Raw genomic sequence first — 13,077 nt, 5'->3', positions numbered from 1 at the left:
TGGGGAAAGACGCATGAGCTCATCGCGCCCGGCTGCAGCCGCCACCCCCCTCCCCGCCCCCTCCAGGGTCCCTTCACAGCTACAGCACCCAGCCCTGCCCCCCAACCACCCCTCAGGCATCCAGAGACAGGGATCAGCCCCCACAGAAGCGAGGGGAAAGAACCCTGGAGTCCTGACTCCCAGCCCCCATGCTCTACACATTAGACACCACTCCCCACTTCAGAGCTGGAGATGGAACCCAGGAGTCCTGTCTGCCCTTCCGCAGCCCACACTCCAGTAGGGGGCAGAGCCCATCTCACCCCCCCCCCCCGGGTTTTCCCTGCAGGTGCTTTTGGTTTGACCGTTTGTCTGGCTCAGCATCAGCATGGAGCTGGGGCTGGGGGGGGGGAACATGGGGGTACAGGGCCAGGCAGAGGTGGGGCCTGGGTGCGGGGTGGGAGGGACCGTGGCTGGGGGCAGGGTGGGCATCAGGTCGGCTCTAAATACCCGCAGCTGAAACTGATCCGCAGTGTCAGTGAAATCCAGCTCGGGCCGGACGGCCAGAGACAGGTGCCACCTGTCGCGGGATCCCCCAGTGCCCCGCTGCAGCCGCCGGCAAAGGGCACTCGGCGCGCCGGTCCCTGGCTCGCCCTGGGCCCCGCAACTGCCCTCGGCACAGCCCCACAGCGCAGCCCCAGCTCCCAACACGTGTGTCCAGGCCACACCTAGTGCGATGGGGCCGCGATCTCGGTGACTGTGTCTGGGCAGCGCCCGGCGTGACGGGGCCCCAATCTCGGGGACTCTGTGTCTGGGCAGCGCCCGGCGTGACGGGGCCCCGATCTCGGTGACTCTGTGTCTGGGCAGCGCCCGGCGTGACGGGGCCCCAATCTCGGGGACTCTGTGTCTGGGCAGCGCCCGGCGTGACAGGGCCCCAATCTCGGTGACTCTGTGTCTGGGCAGCGCCCGGCGTGACGGGGCCCCAATCTCGGGGACTCTGTGTCTGGGCAGCGCCCGGCGTGACGGGGCCCCAATCTCGGGGACTCTGTGTCTGGGCAGCACCCGGCGCAACGGGGCCCCAATCTCGGGGACTCTGTGTCTGGGCAGCGCCCGGCCCGACGGGGCCCCGATCTCGCTGACTGTGTCTGGGCTGCGCCTGGCCCGATGGGGCCCCGATCTCGGTGACACTGTGTCTGGGCAGCGCCCGGAGCGACAGGGCCCGGATCTCGCTGACTCTGTGTCTGAGGAGTGAGGAGTTCTGGTGCTGAGCCAGGAAAAGGACCCAGGAGTCCTGACTCTCACACCGCCCCCTCCCCCGTACTAACTCGTGGAGGCGCAAGAGTCACATCCCCCTCTCCTGGTCAAACCCAGGACTCCTGGGTTCTCCCCGGCTCTGGGAGCGGGGTGGGGACTAATGGTTAGAGAGGGGGTAGGGAGCAGGACTCCTGGGTTCTCCCCGGCTCTGGGAGTGGGGTGGGAACTAATGGTTAGAGAGGGGGTAGGGAGCAGGACGCCTGGGTTCTCCCCGACTCTGGGAGGGGGGTGGGGTCTAGGGTCAGCCCAGGGGCGGGTCCCTGCTGAGCCAGCAGCGCGAGTGGCGGTGTCGGATGACCGGCAGGTGGGGGCTTTTCACACGTGGGGGGGGTCGCAGCTGCTGCCCCCCCCTTTATCGGGGCAGCTGTGACATCACCGGCCCGCGGTCCCCCCCCCCCCCAACCCTGCAGAGCCCGCCCGTGACCGGCCCCAGCGCCCCCCACGCAGCCGGGCCGGGACCCGCGGGGAGAGACCGACCGAGCCGGGCCGGACAGCGACCGGGACAGTCACCGCGCGGCGCTGGTGGGTGGGACCCCGATCCCCGAACCTGCCCCCTGGGGCCTCCCGATCCCCCAGCCCTCCCCCTGGGAGCCCCGATCCCCCCAACCTGCCCCCCGATCCCCCAGCCTTCCCCCTGGTGCCCTCCGATCCCCCCAACCTGCCCCCTGGATGTCCGATCCCCCAGCCTGCCCCCTGGAGCCCCCCCCATGCACCCAACATGCCCCCTGGGGCCCCCGATCCCCCAACCGGGCCCCTGATACTCCAAACCCGCCCCCTGGGCCCCATGATCCCCCTCAACCTGTCCCTTGGGGCCCCAATCCCCGCAACCCACCCCCTCAGGCCTCGATCCCCCAACCTGCTCCCCAGTCCCTCCAACCCACCTCCTGGGACCCCCAATAACTCCAACCTGCCCCCTGGGCCCCCCTGATCTTCCAACATCCCCCCTGGGGCCCCCCCAATCCCCCATCCTGCTCCGTGGGTACCCTAATACTCCCTACACACCCCCTGGGCCCTGTACTCCCCCCAACCTGCCCCTCGGTCCCTCCAACCTGCCCCCTGGGGGCTTCTGATCCTCCTAAACCACCCACTGGGCCTCCCAACTTGCTCTCTGGGGCCCTGTGATCCCCCCAGCCCACCCCCTGGGGCCCCAGATACCCCCAACTTCCCCCATGAAGCCCCCAATCCCCCAGCCTGCTCCCGGAGCCTCCAACCTTCCCCCCTTGAGACCCGATCCCCCCAGCCTGCCCTCTGGGTCCCCTGATATCTGCAATCCCCTTAACCTGTTCTCGGGGGCCCCGTGATCCCCCCAGCCTGCCCCTTGGGGCCCCTAATCCTCACAATGCACCCCCTGGAGCCTCCAACCTGCCCCCTTGAGACCCGATCCCCCCAACTCACCCCCTGGGGCCCCCAATCCCTCTGACCTGCCTCCCGATATCCGCAACCCACCCCCTGGGGGCCTCCAACCTGCCTTCTGGAGCCCCACAATCCCCCCAACCCACTCTCTGGAGCCCTGTGATCTCCCCAGCCTGTCCCTTCGGGCCCCCGATCCCCCCAACATGCCCTCTGGAGCCCCAATCCCCCAAAGTGCCCCTGACCCCCCATCTGCCTCCTGGGGCCCCAACCTGCTCCCTGGAGCCCCCAATCCCCACTACCCACCCCCTGGAATTCCCCAATCCCCCAAATTGGCCTCCTGTACCCCCTGATCCCCCAACCTGCTCCTTGGGGCCACCTGATCCCCCACCTGCTCCCTAGAGCCTCCAACCCATAACTCAGCCCCTAGATCCCCCAACTGGATCCCCCCAAACTTGACCGCTCTCCCCAATCCTGACCCCCAGTCGATCTCCCTTCACCCAATCCTGCCCCAGCCCCCCCAAATCTGCCCCCCCAAGACATCCCTGCCCTCAAACCTGCCCCCAATCCCTTTCCCACAAATCTGATCTCCCAAATCTGTCCCCCTATAGCCCCCCTGAAATCTGCCCTCTGGATCTTCATGTCCCAGAATGTGCCCCACCAGGTCCCCCCAAACCCTGCTGTCTGACCTCCTGCCTCCCAAACTGTCCCCCAGATATGCCTGTCTCTAAACTGTCCCATCCTGTCCCCCAAGCTCCCTAGATCGGCCCCCAGATCTCCTCTCCCCTCTCCCCTTTGTTCTCTCCCCCTCCACACAGATCCCCCTAGATCTGCCCTTCACCCCCGCCTATGCCCCCACCCCAGCCTCCCCCCTCAGCAAGGAGCTGGGATGTGTGTCTAGAATTAAAATGACCCCCTATGCAGGAAAAAGTCTCTGTCCCAACAGGATTAGAACTGGGGGAGGGGTGTGCTGGGAACCAGAACTCCTGGGTCCTTTCCTGGCTTGGCTTGGGGTGGGGTGGGGTGGGGAGGAGAGAGGTGGTTAGAGCAGGGGGACTGGAAGTCAGGACTCCTGGGTTCTTTCCCAGCTCTGGGAAGGGAGTGGGGGCTAGTGGTTAGAGCAGGGGGGGCTGGGAGCCACTGAGTGAGAATTTCTGAGTGTTTCCTGCCTGCCATTATCCACCCCGGGACATTTCAATCTCCCTCAATTTATGGGGGCCCCTTTCTTGGGGGAGGGGTTGTTCAGTCACAAGCTCTATCTGTGACCCCCACATTCTCCTTCTGTCTCTCCTCCCTGCTGGATTGTTTTGGGGTCCCCTCAGCCCAGGGCCGCCAGCCAGGTGCCCCCCCATTCGCGCTCGATACCCCCAGCCCTGACCATGACCCTGCTGGCCTCCGAGCGCTCCATGCTGATCCGCAGCAAGTTCCGATCCGGTGAGTGGGGCCGGGAAACGGGACCCCCGCTCCCCTGTCCTGCATGCCTGGGTCCCCAAGGCCTCATTCTGGCCCACCTGAGGTCCCGCCTCTGCCCGGATGCCTGGGTCCCAGAGCTGAAGGGATTCCTCTGCTGGGGGGAGGGGGTGTCTGTGAACAAAACAACCCTGCCCCCTCCTGGCCGGGGCAAAGCCCAGGCCCTGGTTTAGCCCCAAAGGGCGGAGGAGGGGGAGGGGGCTGAGTGGCACCAGTGGGGGAAAGGGGGCAGGGTGATCCCCCAACCCCCATGGCCATAACCATCCCCCTCCCAAGCTGGGGTCTGGAGCTCTGCGCTGCAGGGCCCCCACCAGCCTGCTCTGCCGGGAGATAGTAGGCAGCCCTGTGGGGGTTAATGAATCAGGATCCCCCCCCGGAAACGAGCTTCTCCTTCACTTCCTGTCCTAAATCGCCTCTTGGCTGCCTGTTCAACAGCCAGCCGCAGCCACCCCAGAGCCAGCCGCAGCCCACAGTCTCAGAGCCAGAGTCTGCAGCCCAGCGCCCCCTGCTGAGCCCCCGCCCCCCGCAGCCCAGCGCCCCCTGCTGAGCACCCGTCCCTCCCTGCAGCACAGGGCCCCCCGCTGAGCCCCCAGGGGTATTCCATGGGTGGGGGTTATATGGGGTGGGGAGAGGGTGGTCCTGTGGGGGATGGGGTGTCTCATGTTACCGGCTCCCGAAATAGCTCTCGCTCCCCTCACCCCAGCTGCCACTCGCCAGACACCTGCTAGGGGGGCGGGGGGAGGATAAGAATAGAAGGGAGCGCCATGCCCCTCCCCCCTCCTCTGCCTGCTCCCCTCCCATGCCCCTCCCCTTCCCCACCTGCCCCTCGCTGGCCCCTCCTTCTCCCCCGCCGGTCCTCTGCTCCCCCACCCCATGCACCCCAATCCCATGCTCCTCCCCCCTGCCCCCCTTTTCCTCCCGGGTGGGAACTGAGAGGCAGCAGGGGCTGGGGGGGTTGCCCAGGATTGTGGGGCTGCATGCAGAGCTCTAGGGGGGACCCCTGGGATGTGGGAGAAAAGGGGATTCCTGGGGGGAGGGGCTGGTGGTCCCACCCCCCTGACTGTGTTCTTCCCCCCCCAGTGCTGCAGCTGAGGATGCAGCATCGCAGATCCCAGGAGCAGCATCTCCTGACACGTGAGTGGGACCAAGGGGTTGGAATGGGGCAGGGCTGTTAAGGAGTAGGTCCATGGGGGAGGGGCTGGGGGGCAGGGGCCGGGGCCCTGGAGGTGTTGGGTAACCAACCACAGCATGTCTGTGATGGAGCCCAACCTCACAGCCCTCCTTGGTTTCCAGGGACGCCTCTCGTACTGAGGGTGGAGGGCTCTAATCTTCCCGTCTCTCCCCACAGCTCTGACCAAGCCTCCCCCGACCTACCTGGAGGTGAACGGGACCCCAGAGCAGAGCCGGGTGAGCAAGCAGGATGGCCTGGGGGCAGGAGAGACTTGTGTGGCTATGTTACTGCTGCAAGGCAGGCTGGGTAATGGGATATGCAAATGACCCCCCCACCCACTGGAGGGGCTTATTGTGCTGGAGACGCATTCAGGTGGAAGGGAGTCAAACTCCCCATTGGACAGTGGGGGAAACTGAGCCACAGAGAGGGGAAGGGACTCGCAGGGGAGAGAACCCAGGAGTCCTGGTTCCAATACCCCCCCCCAACCAGTAGACCCCACTCCCCTCCCAGAGCCAGGAGAGAACCCAGGTGTCCTGGTTCCCAGCCCCCACCCCCTCTAACCACTAGATGCCACAACCCTCCTAGAGCTGGGGAGAGAACAGGAGCCCTGGATCCCAGTCCCCACTGCTCTAACCACTAGACCCCACGCCCACCCCTCCACAACCAGTGCTCCTGCCCTGCTCCCCCCCCAGCACCCCAATACCCCCCTTTGCTGTTCCAGGCTGTTCTGACCCCCACCCCTTACAGGCCAACGAGACCCTGAAGGTGAAGGTCCAGACGAGAACCCACAAACTAGGAGCTGCCAAGGGCCAGTTCACAGAAGGTAGGTGCCGCCCGGACACCTGGGTCCCCAATCCCACACTCCGGCTCATCTGGGGTCCCCCCCACCAGGACATCTGGGTCCCCAATCCTTTGCCCCAGCCCATCTACGGCTCACCTGCCTGGCTGCCTGGGGTCCTGGTTCCTTCTCCCAGATGTCTGGGTCCCATGACTGGCACAGACAGATCAGTGCATGGTACTTGGGCTTCCCGCACCCATGACCTGTGCCCCCTCCACTCACGCTGTGCCCCCCCCCGGCAGAGTCTGGGGGGGACCCCTCAGAGCGGAAGGAGAAGAAGACGCGTCTGTCCGAGGATCTGAAGGAGAAACTCCTGCAACGGCCGGGGCCGCTGGAACTCGTGACGAAAAACATCCTTTCCCTGGACGCCAGCCTCAAAGATGCTGTGAAAGGTACGGCAGGCACCAGGACTCCTGGGTTCTGTCCCCGGCTCTGGGAGGGGAGTGGGGTCTAGTGGTTAGATCGGGGGCTGAGATCCAGGACTCCTGGGTTCTCTCCCCAGCTCTGGGAGGGGAGTGGCGTCTAGTGGGATAGAGCGGGGGGCTGAGATCCAGGACTCCTGGGTTCTCTCTCCGGCTCTGGGAGGGGAGTGGGGTCTAGTGGGTAGAGCGGGGGGCTGGGAGCCAGGACTCCTGGGTTCTCTCCCCGGGTCTTAGGCTAAATGAGTGGCTGAAGGTGGATGTGTTCTGGGGATAGGGGGGCCGGCTGGCTCAGGGGGGCAGGTGAGATTTTCGAGACTTCTCTAATTCCCCCCCCCCCCCCCCCCCCCGCCAGCTGATCCAGCCCCTGCTGCCCCTGGGACCTTCCTATTAGACGAGGATCTCAGCAGTTCTTCGTCGTCCTCCTCGTCTTCTTCCCCGTGCCTCACCCCCTGCCTGGGGGGGCCCCCCGGCAACCCACCCCCCCCCTCGGCCTCAGGGGCCGCTGTCCAGGTGAGATACATGGGGGAGCCCAGAGCTGGGGACAGGAGGGGGCTGCGGATCGGAAGTGAGGGACACTGGCGGAGCTGGGGGGTGCCCTTGGTCTCTGCTGCCATCTGGTGTCTGGCTTTTTCCACTGCAGTTACCACAGGGGGTGTGTGTGGGGCGGGGGGTGTTGCAAGCCAGGACTCCTGGGTTCTATCCCCGGCTCTGGAAGAGGAGTGGGGTCTAGTGGTTAGAGTTGGGGGGAGGAGGGGGGCTGCCCAGGACTCCTGGGTTCTATCCCTGCTCTGTGACTCCTTGGCTTTCTGGGCCCCTCTCCCTGCAGCCAGAGCTGCTGTCGATCCTGGAGTCCCTGCCCCCCTCGGTGCCTGCCCCGGACCCCAATTCCCAGCCTCCTGCGGGCGGCCCCCCGGCTAAGGCCCCGGCCTCGCTGCCCAAGGTATGTGCCAGGCTGGGATGGGACCGGGGGTGGGGGGCTGTGGGACGGGTCCCCAGCAGGAACTGGGAGGGAACTGTAGGGGGGCTGGAGCTGGGGTGTCCCAGCCAGGGGGTGGGTGTTGGGGGTCCCATCCGGGGTGTGGGTACTGGGGGGTCCGAGCAGGGGGTGGGTGTTGGGGTGTCCCAGCGGGGGGATGGGGAAGTGGGGCCAGCATTGAGATGTCCCAGCCGGGGAGTGGGGGGGCCAGAATTGGGGTGTTCCAGTGGGGGATGTGAGGCTGGAGTTGGGGTGATCCCAGTGGTGGGGTGGGGTGGGGAGGGGGCCCCACTTGGTGGGTCCCAGCCAGATTCTCCCCCCTTCCCCAGGCTCCCCCACGCCCCAAGAAGGCGAAGGACCCCAAGCCCAAGGTGAGGAAGTTGAAGTACCACCAGTACGTGCCCCCCGCGGCCCGGCCCCCCCGGGCCCCGGCCCCCCTGGACGCCGCCTACGCCCGCCTGCTCCAGCAGCAGCAGCTCTTCCTCCAGCTCCAGATCCTGCAGCAACAGCAGCCGCCGGCCCCCCCGGGACCCCCCACAGCGCTGTGTGTGCCGGCCCTGCACCCCCTGAGTGCCAGGTACCCCCCAACTATCCCTGCACCCCCTGAGTGCCAGGTACCCCCCCTGCACCTCCCTGAACTCCCTGAGCGCTAGGTACCCCCCAACTCCCCCTGCACCCCCTCAGTGCCAGGTACCCCCCTGCACCCCCTCAGTGCCAGGTACCCCCCAACTATCTCTGCACCCTCTGAGTGCCAGGTACCCCCCCGTGCCCCCCTGCACCCCCTCAGTGCCAGGTACCCCCCTGAACTCCCTGCACCCCCTGAGCACCAGTTACCCCCAACCCCCACTGAACCCTCTCAATCCCCCCTAACTGAATCTGCCCCCCTCTAACTCCCCCTCTCTCTCTGCCCCCCCCCAGTATTTCCCCAGATCCGGTGATCAGCTTCGCGGCCCCCCAAATCACCCTGGCAGCCCCGCCCACACCCCCCACCCCTCCTGTGCCCCCCAAGCCTGAGCTGCTGCCTGCCAACCTGGATGACCTGACAGTGAGTGTGTCTGTGAGGGGGCAAAACTGGGGAGGACCCTGATCTTTCTCCTGCTCCCCCATGGGGGCAGACTGGCGGGGGGGCTGCCACGGTGGAGGAGGAGGAAATGGGGAGTGGGGATTTGGGGGTTGTGGGGGAATGGGGGAGGGTCATGGGCGTGGGGGGGGTTGTGACGGGGTGGGGAGGAGAGTTATTGGAGGGGTGGGGATGGGGCTGTGAAGGGGTGGGGAGGGGAGTTATTGGAGGGGTGGGGAGGGGATTATGAGGGGGTGGGGAGGGGTTATTGGAAGGGTGGGGCTGTGAGGGGGTGGGGAGGAGAGTTATTGGAGGGGTGGGGATGGGGCTGTGACGGGGTGGGGAGGGGAGTTATTGGAGGGGTGGGGGATTATGAGGGGGTGGGGAGGGGTTATTGGAAGGGTGGGGGTGATTATAGGGATAGGGAGCTTGTGAGGGGCTAGAGGATTGGAGGGGTTCTCTCCTCTGCCAAGAAGACATTCTTGGGGGGGTGGAACGGGGGCGTCCGTCTGTCCCCCCCCCCCACTGACACCCCCCTCACCCCCCAGGTGTCAGAGCTCCGCCAGCAGCTGCGCCAGCGCGGGCAGCCGGTGTCGGGCACCAAGCCGGCCCTGCTGGAGCGGCTGAAGCCCTTCCAGGTGCGGGGGGCCCCGGGGCCGCCCCCCCCGGCCCTGCCCCCCGCCGACCGGGCGCTGAGGGAGAAGCAGCGGCTCATTGACAGCCTGACCTGGGAGCTGCGGCGGGAGCAGCAGGAGGCCGACGACCTGCGGGAGGAGCTGCAGCTGCACAAGTGCCGGCGAGGCCGCCCGGAGGGGGAGCCCCTGCCCCCCTCGCCCCCGGCCAGCCACGGCCCCCAGCCCTCCGCCGGGGAGACCCCCGAGAGCACGGCCCCTGGGAGAGAGGGCTTCCTGGTGAGAGCTGGGGGCGGGGCTTGTGTGCCAGGGGCGGGGCATGATCAGGGGTGAGGGTGTGTGTGCCGGGGGTGGGGCTTGTGTGCCAGGAGGCGGGGTGTGTGCCAGGGGGCGGGGCATGATCAGGGGTGGGAGCATGTGTGCCGGGGGCGGGGCAGGATTAGGGGTGGGAGCATGCGTGTTGGGGGCAGGGCATGATCAGGGGCAGGGCATGTGTGCCAAGGGGCAGGGCATGATCAGGGGCGGGGAGGATGGGCCAAATGGTGGGGCGCATGGCAGTGGGTGTGGCCGTACCATAATTGGAGTGGGCGGAGCAATCGGAGAGGGTGGGGCATCCCAGGTAAGCGGGGAGTGGCTGAGGGGGTGGGGTCATGACCAGTTGGTAGGGGAGGGGCACTCGGAGGGAGGCGGGGCCTAGCCAAGGAGGGAGGGGCAAAGGGCTATGTGGGGAGCAGGGGATGAGCTGGGGGACTCTCAAATTTACCCCCATGTCCCTCCCCCCTCAGGTTTTCTGCCCCCCTTCCTGTGAGCCAATCGGGGAGGACCTAGAACTGCCCCTGCAGATCACGGCCAGCCCCGCCCCGGCCCCCCGCTCCCTGGAGGAGGAGCTGCAGGAGGCCATCCAGAAAGCCCAGGTACTGGGGGGGTCCCCATATACCCAGCCCCCGTGCTCCACCCCAGAGGGGCCGTGCCCCAGTCTCGGCCCTTCACTCCCTTTCTCCCTCCCCGTCCACAGCTGGTCCCAAGTCAGTCGATTGAAGACATCCTGGAGGAGCCGCTGGGGTGTGCAGGTGAGACCCGGTACCCCCGCCCCGCCCTCAGCACTCGCCCCCCTGCCCCAGCCTGGTGTATGGGGCGCCATGGTGCAGGGGGCTCGGCCAGGGTTCCTGGGCTGTGGGGAGCTGGGCAGGGGGCTCCACGGAGGAGGGGGATTCAGCGGGGGGCGTTGGGCTGCGGGGAGCGGCATGGCGGGCTCAGCGGGGAGCGGTATGGGGGGCTCAGCGGGGGGCATTGGGCTGCAGAGAGCGGGGGAGGAGGGCTCAGCAGGGGGCGCTGGGCTGCGGGGAGCAGCATGGGGGGTGCCATTCAGCATCCCATGTCTATCTAACCCCCTCACACCCCCTCTCCAGGTGACCTGCTCCCCACGGATGCCCCCTTGCTGCTCCCCACGGAGCCGCGCCGGCCCCCCTCGCCCCTCAGCCAGCAGGGGGCGCCCAGCAAGAAGCCCCGTCGCAGCCCGTCGGCAGCGGCCATCTTGGATTTCCCCGGCCACTACGACTTCCTCACCCCTCCCTCCTCCTCCTCCTCGTCCCCCTCGGACTCCCTGCGCGGGGTCTTCTCCCCGGAGCCCCCGGAGGGGCCCCCGTCGCCTGGCCCCCGGCCCGCCTTCGACCCCGTCGATTGGCTGGAGGCCTTGACGGCCGGCCCGGCCTCGGGGCTGGGGCCCGGCGCCCCCGGCGGCAGCAGCATCTTCTCCACTGACTTCTTTGACTCGCCCGAACTGAGCGTCAACCACATGATTGACCTGATGGTGGAGCAGTGGTAGGGGGTGCGGGCCCCCCTGGCCCAGCCATTGGGAGCCCCCCACCGCCACCCCAGAGACGCCAACCAATCACACCAATACGGGCGCCATCTTGGATGGGCGACGTCAACTCCGGGCACCATCTTGCATGACTGGACCCATTGTTCGGAGTGATGTCAATCCGGGCGCCATGTTGGATGGGTGGAACCATTGTTCAGGGTGACATCAACTCCAGGCGCCATCTTGGATGGGTAGAAGCATTATTCTCGGTGACGTCAACTCCCGGCACCATCTTGGATAGGTGGAACCCTTATTTGGCATGACCTCAATTGCAGGTGTCATCTTGGATATTTGGAACCATTACTCCAGGTGACATCAACTCTGGGTGCCATCTTGGATGGGTGAAACCATTTTTTGCAGTGACGTCAACTCTAGGTGCCATTTTGGATAGGTGATATCAATTCCAGATGCCATCTTGGATGGGTGAAACCATTGTTTGGGGTTGACATCAGCTCGGGATGCCACCATTGATTGGTGAAGCCAACTGGATGCTATGTTGGATGGATGAAATCATTGCTTGGGGATGATGCCAACTCCAGACACCATCTTGGATGGGTGAAACCATTTTACTGGGTGACGTCAACACTGGATGCCATCTTGGATGGATTAAACCATTGCTGTTTTGGTTGTCAGCCCCAAGGGGCGTCTTGGAAGGATCAAACTGTTGGTGTTCAGAGTGATACGGTGGGTGGCTGCCATCTTATGTAAGTCATACCATAAGTGTTCAGGGTCACATCAGCTCCAGCTGTCATCTTGAATGGTTAAGCCATTGTTTGGGGGTGATGCCAGCTTCCACCACCATCTTAAATGGATCAGACCACTGGTGTTTGAGTCACGTCAGCTCCAAGTGCCATCTTGGATCGGTCCAGTCATTGGTGCTTGGGGTGATGCCAAGTCCAAATGCCCTCTTTATTTGGGCCGTACCATTTAATTGGACCTGAGTGTTTCATTGGCAGGTGGAAGGCAACTCCACCTGTGGGATGCCATCTTGTTTGGGACATACCACCTTTGACTCCAGTGTCTTACTGACCAGAGGGGAGGCTGTGGAAACCATCTTAGTTTGGATTGTACCATCTTTGGACCTGGCTGGGTTGGGAGTGGAGTGGCCAACTCTAGACACCATCTTGGACGGATCGTACCGTTTTTTTTTAACCTCTTGTTTTACTGGCAGAGGGGGGTGGGGAATGGTGACTGTAGACGCCATCTTGGTTGGACTGTACCATCTCTGAGCCTAGTGTTCTATTGGGGGCTGCCCCACTCCCGCTGCCTCCCCCGGCCCTTTTCACTCTCCCCCCACTGGGACCGGGTCCTCCTCTCCTCCCGAGCCCTTCACCCCCCTCCTCCCACCCAGGCTGCCCCCCAGCTCTTGGCCTCCTCCCATTTACACCCCGTCTCCCCCACCCCCACTCATCACTGTGCCCTGCCTGATAATTAAGGGGTGGGGAGTCTCTGACCACTGGTGAGGGGGCAGCTCCCTAAGGGGGCTGAACTAGTGGGGGAGGTGTCATAGCACAGGGTGGGGGGATGGGAGCTGACAGTGGCCAAAGGCTACTGAGAAATTTGGACTGATTGGGTGATAGGGCACCGCTGTGGGGAAGCTCGTAGCCCCCCCCAGGCACTGCTGTGGGGAAGCTCGCAACCCCTTTGGGGCACTGCCGTGGGGAAGCTCACAACAGTGGAGCTCAACTCCTGTTTGCTCCTCAGAGTGGGGGTAGGGGCTCGCTCTCACACACATCACTGTGGGGGGGCAGTGGGGACTCTGGCCTCCCATGAGCCCCGATTCGCAGGGGACTGAGTAGAAACCCCCACTTATATCCAACCCCCCCAATACACCTGGAACTGCCTAGCCTCGTTCAAACCCGCGCCCCAGCTCCACAGTTCTGATGGCTCCGCCCACATGGATCGGGAGGCCCCTCCCCCAAGTGCTGGCTGGGGGAGGGGTCAGTCGAGGGGGGACTCCTGGAAGCCAAGCTGCTCCCCCCACACAATAAAGCCCCTTCCCACTGC

The 13,077-nt window shown here is 65.4% G+C and overlaps 1 protein-coding gene across 1 annotated transcript; it reads left to right on the top strand.

The window, feature by feature from the left end:
- The first annotated feature begins 3,937 nt into the window (after window positions 1–3,937).
- MAMSTR (MEF2 activating motif and SAP domain containing transcriptional regulator) lies at window positions 3,938–11,244 on the top strand. Its single transcript, XM_074938030.1, has 12 exons — window positions 3,938–4,074; window positions 5,191–5,244; window positions 5,459–5,517; window positions 6,029–6,104; window positions 6,362–6,511; window positions 6,933–7,051; window positions 7,847–8,023; window positions 8,527–8,562; window positions 9,126–9,488; window positions 9,995–10,123; window positions 10,225–10,279; window positions 10,619–11,244. The coding sequence occupies exons 1-12, from the start codon at window positions 4,020–4,022 to the stop codon at window positions 11,032–11,034; spliced, it is 1,689 nt and encodes a 562-aa protein (XP_074794131.1). The 5' UTR covers window positions 3,938–4,019; the 3' UTR covers window positions 11,035–11,244.
- Window positions 11,245–13,077: the final 1,833 nt, after the last annotated feature.

This window comes from Natator depressus, chromosome 23 (assembly GCF_965152275.1).
Source record: "Natator depressus isolate rNatDep1 chromosome 23, rNatDep2.hap1, whole genome shotgun sequence".
Taxonomy (NCBI): domain Eukaryota; kingdom Metazoa; phylum Chordata; order Testudines; family Cheloniidae; genus Natator; species Natator depressus.
The sequence above is the reverse complement of the archived record's forward strand: the minus strand, read 5'-3'. Positions and strand labels throughout refer to the sequence as shown.